We start from the raw sequence: 20,707 nt of genomic DNA, 5'->3' as shown, positions 1-20,707 counted from the left end.
ATTATGAAATTTGTAAAACATTATAACACATCGGAGCAGAATTAGGTCATTTGGCTCATCGAGTCTGCTCCACCATTCAATCATGGTTAATATGTTTCTCATCCCTGTCCTCTTTACTTTATCCATAAGCACTGATCCCCTTATTCATCAATAACCTATCTTCCTCTGTCTTAAAGACACCCAGTGACTTGCCCCACAGCCTTCTGTGGCAAAGAGTTCCACAGATTCACCACCCTATGGTTGAAGAAATTCAGCCTCATCTCTGTTTTTAAGGATTGTCCCTTAAGTCTGAGGCTGTGCCCTCGGGTTCTAATTTCTCGTTGTAGTGGAAACATCCTCTCTACATTCACTCCATCTAGGCCTCTTAATATTCTGTAAGTTTCAATGAGGTCCTCTCATCCTTCTAAACTCAATCGAGTGCAGACCCAGAATCCTTACCTACTCCTCTTATGACAAGTTCTACAAGTCCTTAATTCCAGGAATCATTCTTCTGAAAATCCTCTGGAGCTCCTCCAAGGCCAGGACATCCTTCCTGAGATACGGGTCCCAAAACTGCTCACATTATTTCAAATAGTTTTGCACTAGAGGCTTGTACAGCCTCAGAAATACATCCCTGCTCTTGTTTTCTAGCCCTCTTGACATGGATGCCAACCTTGCATTTGCCTTCCTAACTGCTGACTGAATCTATATGCTAATCTAAAGAGAATCCTGAACGAGGACTCGTATGTCCCTTTGTGCTTTTAATTGCCGAAGCCTTTTCCAATTTAGAAAATAGTCTATGACTCTATTCTTTCGACCAAAGTGAATAACCTCATACTTTTCCACATTGTACTGCATCTGCCAATTCTTTGGCTACTCTTCTAGTCTGTCCAGTTTCTTCTGCAGCGCCTCCCTGCTTCCTAAACATAATAATAATCTTTATCATTGTCACAAGTAGGCTTACAATTAACAATGCAATGAAGTTACTGTCAACAACCCCCAGTCACCACATTGCGGCGCCTCTTCGGGTACACAGAGGGAGAATTCAGAATGTCCAAATTACCTAACAGCAAGTCTTTCAGGACTTGTGGGAGGAAACTCGAGCACCCGGACCAGTCCCACTACACTCACCTCTGCTCCCTGACTCTCTTGAAGTTCTGGTATGTCACTGGTGTCTTTCACCATGAAGATTGATACAAAGTAACCATTCAGTTTCTCTGCCATTTCTTTCTGTCCTATTACTACTTCTCCAGCCTCATTTTCCAGTGGTCCAATGTCCATTCTTGCCTCTCACTTACCTTTTATATATTGAAAAAAATCTTGCTATCTTCTTTTATATTACGAGCTAGTTTACAGTCATATTTGACCTTCTCCTCCCTTATTGTTTCATTAGTTGTCCTCTGCTTGCTTTTAAAGGCTTCCCAATCCCCTGGCTTCCCACTAACCCTCGCCACATTGTATGCTTTTTCCTTTGCTTTTATGCTGTCCGTGACTTTCCTTGTCAGCCATGGTAGCCTTGTCCTCCTCTTAGCATGGTTTCTCCTCCTTGGGATGAATTTCTGTTGTGCCTCTCAAATAACCCCCAAAATCTCCTTCCATTGCTGTTCAGCTGTCTTCGCTGCTTGGATCTCCTTCCAATCAAGTCTGGCCAGCTCCTCCCTCATGTCTTTGTAGTTACCTTTATTCAATTCTAAAATTATTATATCTGATTCCAGCTTCTTCCTCTCAAACTGCAGGGTGAATTCTATAATTTTGTGGTTGCTATCTCCTAAGGGTTCCTTTACCTTAAGTTCCCTGATCAGGTCTGCCTCATTAACATCACAAAATCCAGAATTGCCTGTTCCCTCATGGGCTCTACCACAAGCTGCACCAAAAAACCATCTTGGTACCAGCCTCCCTGAACAGGCGCCAGAATGTGGCGACTAGAGGCTTTTCACAGTAACTTCATTTGAAGCCTACTCGTGACAATAAGCGATTTTCATTTCATTCCTTGTAGACATTCTACAAATTCCTTTTCTTGGGATCCGCTACCAACCTAATTTTCTGAGGCCACTTGCATATTGAAGTCCCCAATGATAACTGTAATATTGCCTTTCCTATATGCCTTTTCTGTCTCATGATTTATTTTCGCTGCCATACCCTGACTACTGCTAGGGGGCCTGTACATAACTCCCATTTGGGTATTTTTCTTTTGCGATTCCTCAACTCTACCCACACAGATTCCACACCTTCCGACCCTATATCGCTTCCTGCTATTGATTTAAGTTCATTTCTTGCGAAAAATGCAACTTCGCCCCCTCTGCCCACCTGCCTGTCGTTTTCAATAGGACACATGTTCTTGGACATTTAGATCCCAGCCTGATCCCCTTGCAGCCGCATCTCTGTGATGTCTACAACATTGTGCCTGCCAATTTCAATCTGCACAACAAGCTCATTTACCTAGTTTGAAATGAAAATCGTTTATTGTTGCAAGTAAGCTTCAATGAAGTTACTGTGAAAAGCCCCTAGTCGCCATATTCCGCCACCTGTTCGGGGAGGCTGGTACGGGAATTGAACTGTGCTGCTGACCTGCCTTGGTCTGCTTTAAAAGCCAGTGATTTAGCCCAGTGTGCAAAACCAGCCCCTGTTTCGTATACTGCACGCATTTAGGTACAACACCCTCTGTCCTGCGTTGACTGCCCCCTTCTCATCATACTCCTCTTATCTGCTGTGCCTGAAGTTAGATTCCTGCCACTTTCTATACTCTCTGTGCTATTACGTGCCTCACGTGTCGTTCGGCACACAAGAGGAATGAGAAGCCGGATTATCGAAAACAATCATTAAATTGTACCAGTTACCATTCCATATTGTGGAAGAACATTCAATATAAATCCTATCAATGGCGTAATCATCAGAACTGGGAATAGTCTTGCCAGACATTATCCATTAGTGTTACTAATCATTAATGTAGAATCATGTTTCTCTGCCTGTCAGTTCAGGTTAATCTCTGTTAATGCAGAATTCCCACCTAACAAATCATTTCCTGTAGATGTAGCATTAATCTTCTCTTTAATTCTAGAGACTACAATTCTTGCATGAATCCGTGCTAAGATTTACAGATATTTGGATTCTCGTGAAACTTTCATGTGGATTATTTCAGCTCCAATTCCTAGCCTCAGTGATTTAGTGGAAATTCACAATCTTGCAGTTGGGAATACCTTTCTAAGAATAACTTTATAGGACATTGGAGAGGCAGAAGAGAGGGCATTACAGCCTGCCTCTAAACACAGTCAATCAGAAGCAGCAAAGGCTGCAAAGTCAATCACAGTTTAAAATGGAAAGCTTCAGAGGCACTGACTGCTGTTATCTGCCACGCTTTGTGTGCTATCTCTGGGATTTGGTGGATTTTAGGTTAAGAGCAGCAAAGGATTTGAGGAGGGTAACAAGAGCAAGGTTCATATTATTTAGTCAGCAAGAAAATGTTTGGTTTCTTAAAATTCAGTAAATTTCAACTTACTTACGTTTTACTCGGGGATATATTGTTCAAGCTGAAACAGAATTGAATCTATTAGAAACGGCACAGTGGGAAACAATAGGCCAGAATTTCTAGGGAATCCAAAATGTTGTCTGCTTCTTTCTAACCTCCTAAAGCTATGCTAACATGCTCAGCAATCACAGCACATGAAATAATAGTTTTTTTGGCTGTCCTGTGGCAAACCTAGCATGTAATTCATTTTTTCTAGATTATCTCTGAATTTGGAATTCATCGGAGTATCTTTTTGTTTGTCCTTATGGGCTGCAACAGATACATAGATCATTGATTTTATCTTCTGGGTGAACTGAAAAATAACAGCTAACAACAGATGTTGGTTAGTTAGTTTTCATTCCAAGCATTCTATCTCTCCTTCGGGATTGACAACACAAGTCATTCAGCACTTAAATCCAAGAGTCAGTACAGTTGAAAATAACACCACTGGTGTTTCTTCATTTCCAATTTTTTTGGCCAGTCTGAAGCTGAAATCAAATTGCACATCCTCAAAAAGAAAGCATTCTGATGCTCATGAGAATGACAATTATGAGTCATTTGTGAATATAAAACACTCTGCACTAGCAATAGTCTTAGTCCTGCAATACACCCACACTTTAAAATTTAACATTTGATCACTGTGAATGCTTTGTTGGGAGCACATCTGGAAGAATTTGATTATGCTTGGTGCTAATTGGGCTAACCTATTTAACTCCTACGCAAGGCTAATTTAAAAGAACGACTCACACAAATTGTTGAACAGGTGGTATAGTCTCCCACTGTCTTTAGATGGCAGGATAAGCACAATAAAGATGACCAAAAATGCATCTTGCATTTATTACAAGCCTTTTAAACATATCTATTTCGTCACGTTGGAAGTTATTTTCAGTGAAATAATTGGGAACAACATTAATGCAATTCAATTCGAAAAAATGCATTCAGACAACAGAGAAATAGGGTCATCTAACTCAATCCTTATGTTTTAAATTAGAAAATTCACAGGTCAAAAATCCAAACACATTTCATTCCTTCTACTAATTTCTGAATGTGTTCATTTTGTCTGCTCACACTCTTTGTTTATTTTTAATAGAATAGCTTACAGGAAATAGATCAACTAAGTTTTGCCAATTAAACTTAATGTGTATGTTCAATATTTTTAACTTCTGAAAATCTTTTAAAATCAGAATGCATTGGTGGCAAAAATTAAAAAGGAGAGAGGACAGTGTTAGCCATAAGCACAGATGCCTCAAGCACACCAACAAGTGCACGTACAGACAACAATATTTTGCAAATTTTAGACCCTCACGCTGTCAACCTCGCTCCAAATCACTGAGGTGCTTTCTGCTTGTGCTACATGTGGTGAGTCATTAAGCTGGATAGATGTCTTCATCACAGGTTTCAGATATGGGAAGCAAAATGCTAGGATCCCGATAGAGACCGTTAATTTTAAAAAAGAGATTCAAACTTCCAGTTACGAGTTTAAAGAATGACACGCCAAGGTTTCACATTTTAAAACTTTAATTGTAACAAATGACTGAAAGAGCTATTGACTAAACACTATTCTAGTTTTTGGAGGCAACATATACTTTAAATGGCAGAAAGGAATAGTTATCATTCTATATTCATCACACATTGCACTCTCCTAAGCATTACTTTCCTTCTAGCATGCAGTCCACAGTTATTCCCAGCTTTCAATGGGTTTCCATATCCTTGTTTTGCCGAGTGGTATTTCCGAGTGGCAATCTCCAGGCGCTTTCCTCAGTTTTCAGGCAGTTCCTTAAATCCACGATCAGCAGAAAAACCTGTTCTGATGATTCTTCTTCCCCTGGCTATGGAAGAATCTCGAGGAATCCTTAGAAAGCTTAAGGATGCATCTCTTTGACTCAAGGCCATTTCCCTCCCACATCTGGATCGCAAAACCAAGCAGCCGCTTCAGTCTGTTAAGCACACAGAACTGCTCTCTGTGGTATTGATTGATTTGTAGGAAAATCTGTAATCTGATCTCAAAAGTGACTATTCTTGAATCCAACTTCATTTCATCTCAGAAGTAAATGAACAGTTTACAACACAACTGTTGATAATTTAATACCTACAACACTGTCTGGGACTTGAGAAGACTCAGAAAGGAAGTTTTTTCTCCTCCTGTTTATGGGGAAGGGGCAATGATGATGGAAACAGTGAATCCCACGGAAGTCCCAGAATGCAGTATATGCTAGTAGAATTTGCAGCGATTGTCCTCAACCCCAGCCAATGGCGTAATGGGAATCCCAAAGTTGAATGTCAGAATCTCCAAATGAACACATTTAAATGTTATGATCAGGCTATTCTGCTTTTCATTTAGGGTAAGTTAAGGAGATCTTGTGACACATTCTGACGCCTTTCTGACAGTAAACCTGAGTGGTTTGATAGTTAAAAATCAGAGGAAGGCTTATATAGCCCCCACCCACTGTGTCCATTTACGTTGGCATGAGGACACACCGATCTGAATCATGATAGATCTTCTCAGGCATGCACCTGGTGAGCAGAATCTGCCAGAGGAGTTCAGGGGGAGCGAGTCATGCCCAGGCATTACCATCTGGCACTGCTCCTTGGGAGTACTAGATGGCTGTGCCAGGCGGTGTTGCTTGTCTTGGGGAGGGGTTTCTATGGGGGATGTTGTGTCGGAGGTTATTCTTTGAGGGGGCTTCCATGGGGGGAATGATTGCGTGGGGGGTGGGGAGAGCATTCCAAGGCAGGGAGGGGCATCGAGGGCAGGTTGTTTGGGGATAATGTTCGTAGGGGCAGGGAGATTCTGTTTATAATTGCTGGCAGGATGGGCTCTGTCAGTGTGATGTTGTGGGATGTGCCCCTTCATTTTGTTTGGGCTATGAGCTGAACAATATGGCGGGGGAAAATTGCCTTGTGAGCTGGCAATGTTTCCTGACCTCTGCACCACCCTGCCTATTTTTGAGAAAATTCCTTCCAGAGTGTTTACTCATTGTAAATTCACTGTATACTCAGAGACTGCTGCCATTCTCAAAGCCTAAATACATTGCACTCTTCTTAGTAAAGCACTCTATGCCTTCCTTTGGTTTCTTACCTTCAAACCACACAGATGTGCTGTCAGACAGACTTCAGAACATGTCACACGATCCCCTTCATATGCCCTAAATTTAAAACAAAAGCTCTTAAAGTATAATAATCTTATAAATCTCTAAATTACAACAAAAGATGAATTGTGATAAATGGATGATTGAACTTTATTCGATCCACCATGTTGATCACTAAAAGTGACTCGATTCCATCAGAAGGTCAACAGCACCTCAAGTCAATGCAAACAGACATACAGAGAATGTGCAGATTATCTTCAAGGCCAAGTAACTAACTCACTATTTTTGAGAGTTTGTACCCAGAACGGTGTTCGAATATTGGAGCACCATGTGTTCAGTTGCAAAGGAACCCCTGATTCTTTCGACCAGACTCAATATGAAATCAAACCAGTAAAATCCAAACAGTCAACTCCAAGCCTGTGGGCAGTCGGTAGCACAGTGCTTAGCCCTGTGGCTTCACAGCGCCAGGGTCCCAGGTGCGATTCCATGCTGGGTCACTGACTGTACGGAGTCTGCACGTTCTCCCCATGTCAGTGTGGGTTTCCACCGGGTGCTCTGGTTTCCTCCCACTAATCCCGAAAGATGTGCTGTTAGGTAATTTGGACATTCTGAATTCTCCCTCTGTGTACCCGAACAGGTGCCCGAATGTGGCGACGAGGGGCTTTTCACAGTAACGTCATCGCAATGTATGCCTACTTGTGACAAAAAAGAGTATTATTGAGCCACTGGCATCCCTCTCCTTAGCAACTGTCTGAGGTTCTACCAGACTGGCAAACTGGGTGTCACAGTTGGCTGCAAGATTAGCTTCAGATGATATATCTGCACCATCACTGAACCGTCCATTTTCACCTCTGTAACATCACCCCACCGCATCCCTGCCTCAGTTCATCTGCTGCTGAAACCTACATTCATGCCATTGTGACCTCTTGACTTGAGGTCACCCCAAAACACTGCTGCCCATGTCCCAGCATTCAACAAACCGCATCTCCCTGTTACCCTTGCGATCACTGATTTGTATCGAAACATAGAAATGGAGGGCTAACATTTCCGCCTCCAGCCACGGGTATTGGAGGTATCGATGAGGCGCAGAATCTAACATTGGGGAGAAAATGGAATCGGTGCCCACCGGCCCCCTGCTGGCATCTAGATCAAGTTTCACGCCTCACGTCAGCAGGACGATGCAATTAGGTCATTAAGTCTAACTTGCTTCCACTCAATGGACCGGGCACATTATTCTCCGAACCTGCATAATTCTCTGGTCCTCTGGACTGGAAATCACATGGGTGAGAATTACTACTGGTCCTGGCTAATGTTGCCCTGATGCAGTGGAAATCGCAGTGGGTCAAGGGGATAACTCTTTAAGGGAGCTGCGCCAAAAGTCCATTGAAGGTTCTCCTTTCCCTCCCCCCCCCCCCCACACCTACAATGTAAGACCTGCCCACCCCAACCCCACAAGGCTCCCCCCACCACCTCCCCCATGAGGGACCCCCAAACTAAAGAGACCCCTGAGAACCCCTAAATCAAGAGGCTCCTCCAAGACCTCCCAAATAAAGATGCCCCCCAGAGACTGCCCGAATAAAGAGACCCCCACCAGAGACCACCTAAATAAAGATATCAAGACCAGACACCCCCTAAATAAAGGTATCCCCAGAGAACAGCTAATAAAGGGATCACCACCATTCACTCCTAAATAAAGGGATCCCCAGAGAACCCCTAAATAAAGAGATAATAGACTTATCACAGAATTTACATTGCAGACGGAGGCTATTTGGCCCATCGAGTTTGCACCGGCCCTTACAAAGAGCACCCTACTGAAGCCCACATATCTACCCTATCCCGTAAGCCAGTAACCCCCACTTAACCGTTAACAGATCCCCCACATAGACCTCTGTCTGGAAGGTAGAGAGCAGTCCAGACAGAGGAAGTGAAATAAAACACTGCTTTAACACTCACCTGGACAATACACCTGGTGGCTCAGACACAGGAAGCAGCACTTGTCAATTCCTGGAAAGAGAAAAACTGTCAGCTGTGTTTTAACCCACTCAGATCTTTGATCTGCAAGCCTGTCATTTATTTCTCTTTGATATTGATTTTACTAGACTGTGAATGACAGTTTTTGCACACACTGAACCGTCAGCATTATTCCATTCATTTCTCTTCACGGTTGAGTAACTTTGAGTAAAGGCAATGTTTATAAACATCAAGCTTTGATTGACAGCTCCTGGACCACTTCAAGGTAGCCATTATCCTGCAGGATGGCCTCAATGCTATTTTAGCATCAAGCTTGTACAGTGAGCAAATGGCTTGGGACCTATTTTCAAGGCTGCCGCTGAGGCCATTCTTGTTTTTAAATTTAGAGGACCCAATTAATTTTTTCCAATTAAGGGGCAATTTAGCATGGCCAATCCACCCTGCACAACTTTGGGTTGTGGGGATGAAACCCATGCAACCACAGGGAGAATGTGCAAACTCCACACGGAGCCGTGAGGCAGCAATGCTAGCCACTGTGCCACCGTGCTGCCCTTTGCTAAGGCCGTTCTTATACCATATAGGAATCCCAGTGCATATGTTGACCAGTGAATAAATCCATTGGCAGACTACTCCACCAGCATGTCGAGGAAATGAAATGAAATGAAAATGAAAAATGAAAATCGCTTATTGTCACAAGTAGGCTTCAATGAAGTTACTGTGAAAAGCGAGCTTATTTGAATATTCCATTTCAAAGGTGAATTTAAGCACAAGATGGAACTAATTAAGGTGTTTAAGGAAATTATGACATGTAACTGTAGATTCAAACATAGTAAACTTGTCATCTATGTATTAGAAATACACAACAGGAAGGATGTTCGGTGTCATTCCATTGAAGGTGTGATTCTCATGAAAACTGATAAAAATGCTTGCGTGAGCTGGGCCTGAAGGGGATCGCAAAGCAATGCCATCTATTTGGGCATAAATGAGGTGGTAAAAATCAAATTTAACTGCAAGAGTTGATTGGTTCATGAAATCAGCTAATAGAGATGCACCACTCAGACAATCGTGATGCATCTAGGTTGCTAAGATATAGTGACATGATACAAATATCTATGACTTCCTTGAGCAGTACCTTGGCGAATCAGCAGCAATTTTGACCACCTTGATCAAACTCCGGGAACTCCCTTCCTAACAGCACTGCAGGTGTACTACCGCATATGGACTGCAGCAGCTCAATAAGGCAGCTCACCACCACCTTCTCAAGAGCAATTAGGGATGGGCAATAAAGATTAGGGCCCAGCCAACGACGTACACAACAATGTTAAAGAAAGTGTTCAAGAATGTCAAATAAGCGCATGGGCACAGCTTTGCTCTTGTTATGTAATGCAAGTCACAGATTCACAAATCACAATAATACAGCACTGAAGAGGCCCTTTGGCCCATCAAGTCTGCACCAATGCATGAAAGACACCTGGGGCGGAGTTCTCCGACCCCCCGCAGGGTCGGGGAATCGCCCGGTGCCGGCGTAAATCCCGCCCTCGCCGTGGCCGGAATTCTCCGCCACTTGGGAATCGGTGGGCACCGGTCGGCGGGATCCCCGCGGCGATTCTCCGACCCGTGATGGGCCGAAGTCCCGCCGCTGTCAGGCCTGTCCCGCCAACGTGGTTTAAACCACCTCTGGTGCTGGCGGGAGCAGGCGGCACGAGCGGGCCCTGGGGTCCTGGGGGGGGGCGCAGGGCGATCTGGCCCTGGGGGGTTGCCCCCACGGTGGCCTCGCCCGTGATCGGGGCCCACCGATCGGCGGGCGGGCCTGTGCCGTGGGGGCACTCTTTTTCATCCGCCACCGCCACGGCCTCCACCATATCGGAGGCGGTGAGACCCCCTCCACCGCGCATGCTCCGGGGTTACATCAGCAGCCGCTGACGCACCGGCGCATGCGCGGACTCAACCCGACCGACGGAGGCCTTTAGGCCAGCCGTTCACGCCGGCTGGCGGGGCGCCAAAGGCCGTTCGCGTTGGTCGGCGGAGCAGGAGCCACTCCGGCACGGGCCTAGCCTCTAAAGAAGAAGAACAAAGAACAAAGAAAATTACAGCACAGGAAGAGGCCCTTCGGCCCTCCAAGCCTGCGCCGATCCAGATCCTTTATTTAAACCTGTCTCCTATTTTCCAAGGTCTACTTCCCTCTGTTGCCGCCCGTTCATATACCTGTCTAGATGCCTCTTAAATGATGCTATCGTGCCCGCCTCTACCACCTCCGCTGGTAAAGCGTTCCAGGCACCCACCACCCTCTGCGTAAAAAACTTTCCACGCACATCTCCCTTAAACTTTCCCCCTCTCACCTTGAAATCGTGACCCCTTGTAACTGACACCCCCACTCTTGGAAAAAGCTTGTTGCTATCCACCCTGTCGATACCTCTCATAATTTTGTATACCTCAATCAGGTCCCCCCTCAACCTCCGTCTTTCCAACGAAAACAATCCTAATCTACTCAACCTTTCTTCATAGCTAGCACCCTCCATACCAGGCAACATCCTGGTGAACCTCCTCTGCACCTTTGGGGAGGCCTGACGCCGGAGTGGTTCTCGCCACTCCGGTACGCCGGGACCTCCCGCCCCGCTGGGTAGAGGAGAATCCCGGCCCTGATCTGTCTACCTAATCCCATTTGCAGGCACTTAGACCATAACCTTGAATGTAATGATGTGCCAAGTGCTCATCCAGGTACTTTTTAAAGGATGTGAGGCAACGCGCCTCTCCCAGCCTCCCAAGCAGTGCACCCGAGACCGTTCCACCCTCTGGGTAAAAAAGCTTCTCCTCCAATCCCCCTTAAACCTCCTGCCCCTCACCTTGAACCTGTGTCCCATGTAACTAACCCTTCAACTACGGGTAACAGCTGCTGCCTAATGACCCTGTCCATGCCCCCCATAATCGTGTACACCTCGATTAGGTGACCCCCTCAGTCTTCTCTGTTCCAGCGAAAACAACCCCAGCCAATCCAATCTCCCTTCATAACTGAAATATTCCATCCCAGGCAATATCCTGGTGAATCGCCTCTGCACCCCCACCAGTGCAATCAAGTCATTGCTATAAGATGGGGACAAGAATTGCACATAGTACTCCAGCAATGGCCTCAGCAAAGTTCTATATTTCAACATGACCTCCTTTTTCTGTAATCTATGCCTCGAGTGATAAAGGCAAGTGACCCATATTTTCACCACCCTATTAACCTACCCCTCTGCCTTCAGAGATCTATGGACAAACAAGTCAAGGTCCCTCTGTTCCTCGGAACTTCCCAATGTCATGCCATTCATTGAATATTGAATACTTCCTTGTCACATTACTCCTTCCAAAGTGTAACACCTCAAACTTTTCAGGTTAAATTCCATGTGCCACTTTTCTGCCCATTTGATCATTCCGTCTATATCTTCGTGTAACCCAAGCCTCTGAACCTCACTATTCATCACCCGACCAATCTTTGTGTCAGCTGCAAATTTACTGATCCTACCCCCTACATAGTCATCTATGTAATTTATATAAATGACAAATAACAGGGGACCCAGCACAGATCCCTGTTGTATGCTACTGACACTGGCTTCCAGTCACTAAAGCAGCCATCTGTCATCACCCTCTATCCTCTACAGGTAAGCCAATTTTGAATCCACCTTATCAAGTTACCCTGTATCCCATGTGCATTTGCCTTCTTTAATACACTCACATGTGCGACCTTTTCAAAAGCTTTGCTGAAGTCCATGTAAACTACATCAACTGCACTACCCTCATCTGTACACCAGATCACATGCTCAGAAAATTCAATCAAATTTGTGAGGTGTGACCTCCCTCTGACAAAGCCAGTGGAGTCTTTGCGTGGGTGAAGGAATTCTTCATTGTATGTGTGGAAAAACTGCTCAGAACTGATTGTAGGACTTGTCCAACCATATGGCCAATTCATATTGTGCAGAATCAGTTGTAGATAAGAGAGGGTGTAAAGGGACATCCCTTCTGAGTGTCTTGTAGTCGCATAAATGGATTAAATCAAATGAAACAAGTACCACAACTTAGACCAAGTACAGTGTTAGGTGGTGGTGTAAATGAGTAACTCCGGGGGCTGGTTTAGCACAGTGGGCTAAACAGCTGGCTTGTAATGCAGAACAATGCCAACAGTGTGAGTTCAATTTCCGTACCGGCCTCCCCGAACAGGCGCCGGAATGTGGCGACTAGGGCCTTTTCACGGTAACTTCATTGAAGCCTACTTGTGACAATAAGCGATTATTATTATTAAGTCTCATATTAGTCTATTCAATTTCATCTGACATAAATGCTTGCTTGATTGTGGGATTTTATCTCACTTTAATATTAACAATACAATTGGAAATGAACACTGATACAAGCTTAGGTGTAATGCACTCTGTGAAAAAAATGATAGGCAGCTTACTTGTTGTTAATCTATTTGTGAACTGAACTATGTTGTTTATACCCCAAATTTGGTCTTTGTTGTACCTCAATCTCAGGGATATAAATAATCACACGGTAGTACAGAAGTTGGGTATTCCAGCAAGAAATCACTATGGCAATGTCCCTACCAATCAAATTCCATTTGCTTACCAACCCTCTCTCTTCTCGTGCAGTATAAATTGTTGTTCCTCTTTACGATCTGGACTTTGAATTTCTATTCCTCCACTCCGGTGGAATTCTCCATTCTGTTCCTCCACTTTGGCGGAATTCACCATGGTTGAGTGTCAAATTCTCTGTCCACACTGGCAGCAGTAGCGAGGCAGACTCACCATGGAGAATCCTGCCCCTGAAATTTTTGAACATCTGTCTTGATGAGTGCAAGATGAAAAGATTCAACGGCATGTTTTTTTCAGCAATACTGAAATTGAATGTGAGCTCATTGTTATTAATGTGTATTAGCTAGAAGTATTATTTTAAAATGTACTTATCCAAAGCTTTCCATTCTATTTAACCCACATTTGACTGCCTATGCCAGCAATACAAAAGCTGTTTTATTCACATGTTTGTATACAAGGATAAAATATGCAAGGTGTGCAACTTTATAAAATTAACCATATCATATCTGTTGCAAAGCAGATGTGTACCTTAACAATAAATATCTCAGATCGTGAATATAATTACTTGATCTCAGTCTGCGTTGTACAGAAGCTCAAAAAATAAAGTAAAGTTAAGCTTTAGTTTTGAACCACGGTTGTTGGAGCCTATTTATTCAACTATAAAAATCTCTGACTTCAGCTACCTAAGTCCTAAAGTTTGGAATTGCTTCTCTAACCCTCTCCACCTCTTTCTCTTCCTTTAAGATACCCTTGAAAACCAGCTCCTTCACAAAGCTTTTGTTATTTTTAAAAATCGTTTATGGGATGTAGGCGCCTCTGGCTGGGCTAGAATTTATTGCCCATCCCTAATTGAACTGAGGTAGTTCAGAGACATTGTCTTAAATATTGCTGTAGATCTGGAGTCACATGCAGGCGAGCCAAGATAAAGATATTCGGGGCTTGATTCTCCGGCCTGCCAGACATGTGTTTCCTGGCAGTGGGACGCAGCCCGCTGTTCGCTGGTGGTGGGGGTTTCTGCTCCCATTGCTGTCAAAGGGAATTCCCATACAAACAATCCCATGCTGCCGGAAAACACATGGGCAGGCGACCTGCTGGCAGGTCCAAAGAATCCCACCACCAGTGAATAGCCACAGAATTCCAGGAATTTCGATTTTTAGGGAAATCATTAGACTTTTAATTTACATTTCTCCATCTGCCATGGTGGGATTCAAACCCTGGATGACTGGATTACTAGTGCAGTGATAATACCGCTAACCACTTCCTCCCCTGTCATAGTAGGCATGATTTAACGGAAATGAAACAGAGGTGCGCACATTTAGCCGGGTGTTTCCCGGTGCTTGCAGCGCCGAGAATTAAATGGGACTGTGCTTCGTTTCCGAGCCTTGGCGAAGAACACCCTGCTGGGTCTGCACTTAGTCCTATTTACGGCACTAATGAGCTCAGCTCACCATTGCAGGCAGGTCGAGATGCCGTTTAAAATTTCTCGACCCCCCCACAGCAATCTCAGGACACCCCCAATGCCCCAACTCACCACTGAGAGGGTCCTTGAAGCCCCCCTCACCTGACCTCATACGTCTTCCCTGGGCCCGATCCCTGACAAGGGCAAAGTGCCACCTGCGCAACTTGGTACTGCCAGCCTGGCAAACTGCAGGCAATTTGATACTGCCGGCCTGGCATAGTGTCCATTCCCCTGCTAGGCTGAGTAGTGCCCCTGCCAGTTGTACCTGTACACCCTGGCAGGAGCAGGGTGGCAGTACCGTAGTACATGGGTGGCATCGGGGGTTCGAGGGTACCACCCTGCCCGGAGCCCGACCACCTGGAGCCCCAAATTGCCTGAGATACCCCCCAACTGCAGGTATGCCTGGTCCACGTTGGTGAAGACCAGTGTTAAATGGTGCTGGCTTGTGATCTCCCAAGTAGTGGGGTTAGGATCTATGCCTCGGAAAACTCCAGCACAAACATGTTCAAGTGAGCCCGACTGTACACTTGGATATGTAAATTTAGGCCCCACCCATTGTGGGCAGGATCCAGATTACAACGCCTCACAAGATCTCGTTCGATCTTTGGAGGCGGGACAAGGCCGGTAAGTTTAGTGATAGACATCTTGCGAGATTTACCAGCCTCATCACTGTTTGTTGGATACAGAAGGGGCAGCAGGGTAGCATGGTGGTTAGCATAAATGCTTCACAGCTCCAGGGTCCCAGGTTCGATTCCCGGCTGGGTCACTGTCTGTGTGGAGTCTGCACGTCCTCCCCCTGTGTGTGTGGGTTTCCTCCGGGTGCTCCGGTTTCCTCCCACAGTCCAAAGATGTGCGGGTTAGGTGGATTGGCCATGCTAAATTGCCCGTAGTGTCCTAATAAAAGTAAGGTTAAGGGGGGGGTTGTTGGGTTACGGGTATAGGGTGGATACGTGGGTTTGAGTAGGGTGATCATGGCTCGGCACAACATTGAGGGCCGAAGGGCCTGTTCTGTGCTGTACTGTTCTATGTTCTATGTTCTATCACGTACGAGGGTGGGCACAAGGATGTCGGTAGATTGTGATTAGTGGCTCATATAATCCTGCCTCCCCAGAGTCTGATTTGGGGGATACCCCAAAGATGTGTGAGGAATCCCTCTCAGAAGTTCCCGGGTCAGGGTTTACCTTGCAATTGTCCAGAGAGACTAACTTTCTCTGGACAATTTCACTGGATTGGGAACCATCTGACGGAATGATTTAAGTCGTTAACTTTGGATGATTCTGCCAGTTTTGCACTCTTGGTTACTCTGAAAGAATTAGAAGGAAAACAAGCACTTCTAACTCCTGAGTAACTATTTTAAACGCCCAGACTGACCTCGCATGGGACACCATCTACTCCCCTCACACTGGGCACCTCACCCCTCCATGGTATTCCCCACCCCACCCGCACAGGATTCCCCATCCTACTGGAAACCAACTTCACCTCTGACCCAGCCAGGCTCCACACTCCCAATCACCCTGAGTCCAAACCCCTCAACCTCCAATATCCGGACACCACCCCCACCCCCCACTGCTGATGTCTGAACTCCAACCCCCACATCCCATTCACTTACCTGAGAAATTTCCCTTCTTACTTTCAATGGGACCTTAAACGCACCTGCTTTATGGTAGCTAGTGCTGCAAAAAAGGGTTGAGACCTCCTTTTTTCTGCTCCGTTTGCACTTCGCCACTGGAGCTATGGATGCAATATGCACCTTTAGTCTCAGCTGGCCTGAATCAGGAAGGTCAGGCGAGGTAAGAGCTTTACAAATTAACCACATAGTGGCAGTCCACTGCTGCTTGCAGCTCTGAGGATGTTATGGACGCATATCTCCTTATGTCCCTCAGTGTCAGACCTTTCCAATAGATTCCTGTGAAGCACGTTGGGATATTTTACTTTGTCGAAAGGGCGGTACAATTGCAAGCTACTGTGTGGCCATGGTGCATAATTCGATTTTTCTCCATTTGTAATCTGTAGTCCTTGCAACACATAAAGCCTAACATTTTGAGACATCTGTCATTGATAAATTTGTACTCGACCATATTACCATCAACTAATCAGAGTGTTGACAAATATAACTTTGCCAATTGTGCTTTCAATAAAAATATACCTTTACCAATTGCTCCTGCAGTAAAACAAAACATAAAAAGATGCATTGTATATTTCAAGATGCCAGCAGCCGACCTAACAAATCCCTTGATAAAAGCAAGGGATGTTGTAGGAACCTTTGGGGACACATGATGGCTAAGCACAAAAAGGTGCTTCATCTTTAATGTTCCCCATAATGCGACCGACCAGCACAGGCATGCATGAACGATCATAAATTCTCTATCCGTGAAAAATCTATCAGTGAGCAGAAGCTCTGGTGTTTATCCATTTTCACAACTCAAAATGCAAATTTAAAAAAAATCCTTACTGTTAAATTCTATCAAACTTTGTAAAATATAGAATATGTAAAAGGTCCAGCTAAATTGAATTTGTTTGCTTCATTACCACCAAATTGGTAGATCTTAAACCACATGGTAAGTTTTTGTCTCTGTACCAGAACGGAGTTCTGATAGTTTATTTTTACTTCTGAACGGATTCAAAGAATTGCAGAACATTTTTTGCAACACAAAGACCATCAATATTTTTGGAGGGATGCTTTGCTATGGTGGCAGGAAACAAGAGCCGGAACAGTTTCCCAGTCCAGATCTTGCCCTGTGGGTGAAACAGTTGAATTTTGACTGGGGCATGTCCTTCAATTGCCAGGGAAACAGATTATCTGCTCAATTTAGGATGTGAAGTGAGCTTTCAAAGCTGGAGAACCAGGCAGAGGCCATAGAGCTTTAAAGGAGCACCCAGCTACAGTAATAAGTTATTGATATGGCGCTTCTACAGGAAGAGGCCCACTAAGCCACTTTCTAAAAAAACTTTGGGTGCGATCTTCCCAAAAGGGAGCAAAGCCCCTGAGTGAGCTTGTTTAGGCGCGTGTTTCCTGGCACTTGCAGTGCCAAGAAACACATGGCTGTTCAACATGACTCGCTTTGAATAAGGGGCCCGAATAAGGGGGCAGCACGGTAGCACAGTGGTTAGGACAATTGCTTCACAGCTCCAGGGCCCCAGATTCGAATTACGCTTGGGTAACTGTCTGTGCGGAGCCTGCACATTCTCCCTGTGTCTGCGTGAGCTTCCTCCGGGTGCTCCGGTTTCCTCCCACAGTCCAAAGACGTGCAGGTTAGGTGGATTGGCCATGCTAAATTGCCCTTAGTGTCCAAAAGGCTTAGGTGGGGTTACTGGGTTATAGGGATAGGGTGGAGATGTGGGCTTAAATGGGGTGCTGTTTCCAAGGGCCGTTGCAGACTCGATGGACCGAATGGCCACCTCCTGCCCTGTAGATTCTATGATTCTATGAATGGGGAATGCACAGCCGAGGCTGCACATAGCCCCATTTTGTATAATGGGGAGCTCTGCTCGCCGAGACTCCCCATTGTGGCGAGAGATGGGACGCCATTTAAAAATGGCATCCCGATCTCCGAGTGACCAAAAAGAATCCCCAACCTCCCCCTCAGCCCAAACACAACATGGCAGGATCCCCCAGCCCCCCCCCCCCCCCCCCCCCCTCCTGCACCCACAACACCCACACCAGGCAACCCCAGCCTGCAGTGCCAACCTGGCACCCTGGCTGTGCGGCCAGCTGGGAGTGCCACCTGGGCACCTTGGCAATGCCAAGCTGACACCTAGGTGACACTGCAGGATCCCATGCTGGCACTACCAGGGTACCCAGGTGGCACCGGCAATGCCAAAGCCATGTGGCTGGGGGCCTCCGATCCCCTTGGAGGCCCCCACGAGTGCTGTTCCATCTGGTCCCGGTTGTGGGGACCAGTCCCATATGGCACTCACCCGAGGTCCCCGCGTTAAAGGGATTGAATCTCAAAGTCTCAGGTACCTCGGGAATCTGCATGTTTGAGTAAGGCTTAGAGCTTCCCTCTAATATGCAGATTTGCCAAAAAGTGATCCTGCCCATTGTGGACGGGATTCCCCTTCCAACATCTCATTGCATGTCGCGAGGTGTTGCGAGCAGGGTAGATCCTGGGAGAGGGCCTCCCAGCTTTCATCGGCCATGCTTTGCCTCGGCGGGCTGCTTTTCAGGCGCAGCGTGGTCGGAGGATCGCGTCCATTTTAACAAAAAATTAAACAGTCATCCAGGAAGAGGTGTGGGTAGGGCAATCCCTTGGCAAGGAAGCCTTTGACTGCACCAACACCACCCAGGGAGATCGGCAGACTTGTAAGCCTAATTGCCAGTCCTCCTCATGAGGACATGCAGCCCAAACCCTGAGCCAGATTTGGCCAAAATGAGGGAAACAGGCATGCCTGATGGCCTCATAATTTTCAGGCCCAGTGCAGTTCTAGTTTTATCCGAAATGAAATGAAATGAAAATCGCTTATTATCACAAGTAGGCTTCAAATGAAGTTACTGTGAAAAGCCCCTAGTCGCCACATTCTGCCGTCTGTTCGGGGAGGCTGGTACGGGAATTGAACCGTGCTGCTGGCCTGCTTTGGTCTGCTTTAAAAGCCAGCGATTTAGCCCTGTGCTAAACCAGCCCCTTGGGTGATTGTTTAGCACAGTGATCCCATTTTGGAGGGAATCTGGTAATGATGCCAGCTTTTCTCTCTCCAGCGAGGGGTCACTTTGCTACTGCACTGTACTTAGTTCATTGATGAAAGTCAAACAAGTGCACTGCCATATTTGGAATGGCTGAACTGGTGATTTTCAAATTAGAATTTCAGAACATCGATAATATATTCTTAATAAGGAAATTGAATCATTACTAAAAATGTCAATCATTTGAATGAATTTACTCTTTTGAAAAAATGAGTAATTTTCCTTTGCTCTGAACCTTGTGCATTTCCCAGGAGGATAAGAAGAATTATTCTTCCCTTCCACTGCATTTCTCCTCTTGATGCAAATAGGCGGGCATGTAAATTAAGTAGAGGCTGGTATTTTATATAGGGATACCGCCTAGCCTCCCATCTAAATACCCTGGATTATTTCTCATTGGTACCCCAACAGAAGGGCATTGTGGCGTAAATGCTTCCATGTTTGTGTGGACAGACTGAGGATCACACAGAGAAGTACTTGTAATTGTGTCTTACCCTTTTTTCCTTCAGAAGACTAGGGCTACCCAAGGTCTTCTTGCTGCTTCCCCCCAAGGAGCAGGGAAGACTCCAATCTCAGTGACTAGTATTTGGCCCCACTTTATAAGTACGCTGCTAGGTTAAGGAGAAAATCTACCCCTGAAATTCCAGGCCATGCAACTCGCCCGGAGAGGAGAAATCAGCAGTGGTAATTTTCACTCTGGCCTGAGCTTTACTATGTCGACTGGATTTCCAGTGGAAGCGAAATTATTAGCCAATGTGCAACTCTTTTCCCATAATGTGAACATCAGTTTTGCTTCTCATGCATCATTTTATGCCACGCCAGCAGAATAAATTACATGATTCCCTTTTTATTCTGCATAGTCTGTTTGTTTTCCAAGTTCTGGATTGATTACAGCTTTGTAATTGAAAGCTATTGTCAAGTAATTTTATTTTAAAATATAACTCCTTATTAACTTAATCTTTTCCAGAACCAATTGATAGACCACCTGTACTTTTAATCGCCAATGTTAAAAGTATTCTGATGACCAGTCTGAATGGATCAAGTGTTCCGACTTTGAATTCTGTCAACAATAATGGAATCATTGCTCTGGATTTTATTTATGATGAGGAGCTGGTCTGCTGGATAACAGCTGAGGAAATGTCTACTCATGCTGAACTGAAATGTGCCAAGATGACACCACTGAATGGATTTACTGAAGAGCGAGTCATCAATATTTCACACAGCCTGCACAGTGAGTCTTTTCAGTACCTTTAAGTACCTGGATATACTTTAGAATTCATTCTATTACAACAGATAGATTTGCAATCAATCTATTGCAAAATATTTTTGTTTTGCCGATTTGAATGCCTTTGACAAGTCTGACCAATGTTAACTCATTCACATGTTTTGAAAGACATTGGGCGCAATCCAATTTTAAAAAAAAGTCCGTTCTGGGTGGGATTAGAGGGGTAGTTCCTAATA

General features: G+C 45.2%; 1 protein-coding gene across 1 annotated transcript in view; it reads left to right on the top strand.

Moving 5' to 3' along the window:
• The window catches only part of LOC119962094 (low-density lipoprotein receptor-related protein 1-like), a 2,271,162-nt gene that overhangs the window by 829,608 nt on the left and 1,420,847 nt on the right, over nt 1-20,707 (top strand). The window contains 1 exon segment of the mRNA XM_038789946.1: nt 20,214-20,477. Within this exon segment, the coding sequence (XP_038645874.1) occupies nt 20,214-20,477 (264 nt within the window).

The sequence above is a fragment of the Scyliorhinus canicula genome, chromosome 2 (assembly GCF_902713615.1).
Source record: "Scyliorhinus canicula chromosome 2, sScyCan1.1, whole genome shotgun sequence".
NCBI lineage: Eukaryota > Metazoa > Chordata > Chondrichthyes > Carcharhiniformes > Scyliorhinidae > Scyliorhinus > Scyliorhinus canicula.
Note: the sequence above shows the minus strand (reverse complement) of the source record. Positions and strands in the feature narration are given on the sequence as shown.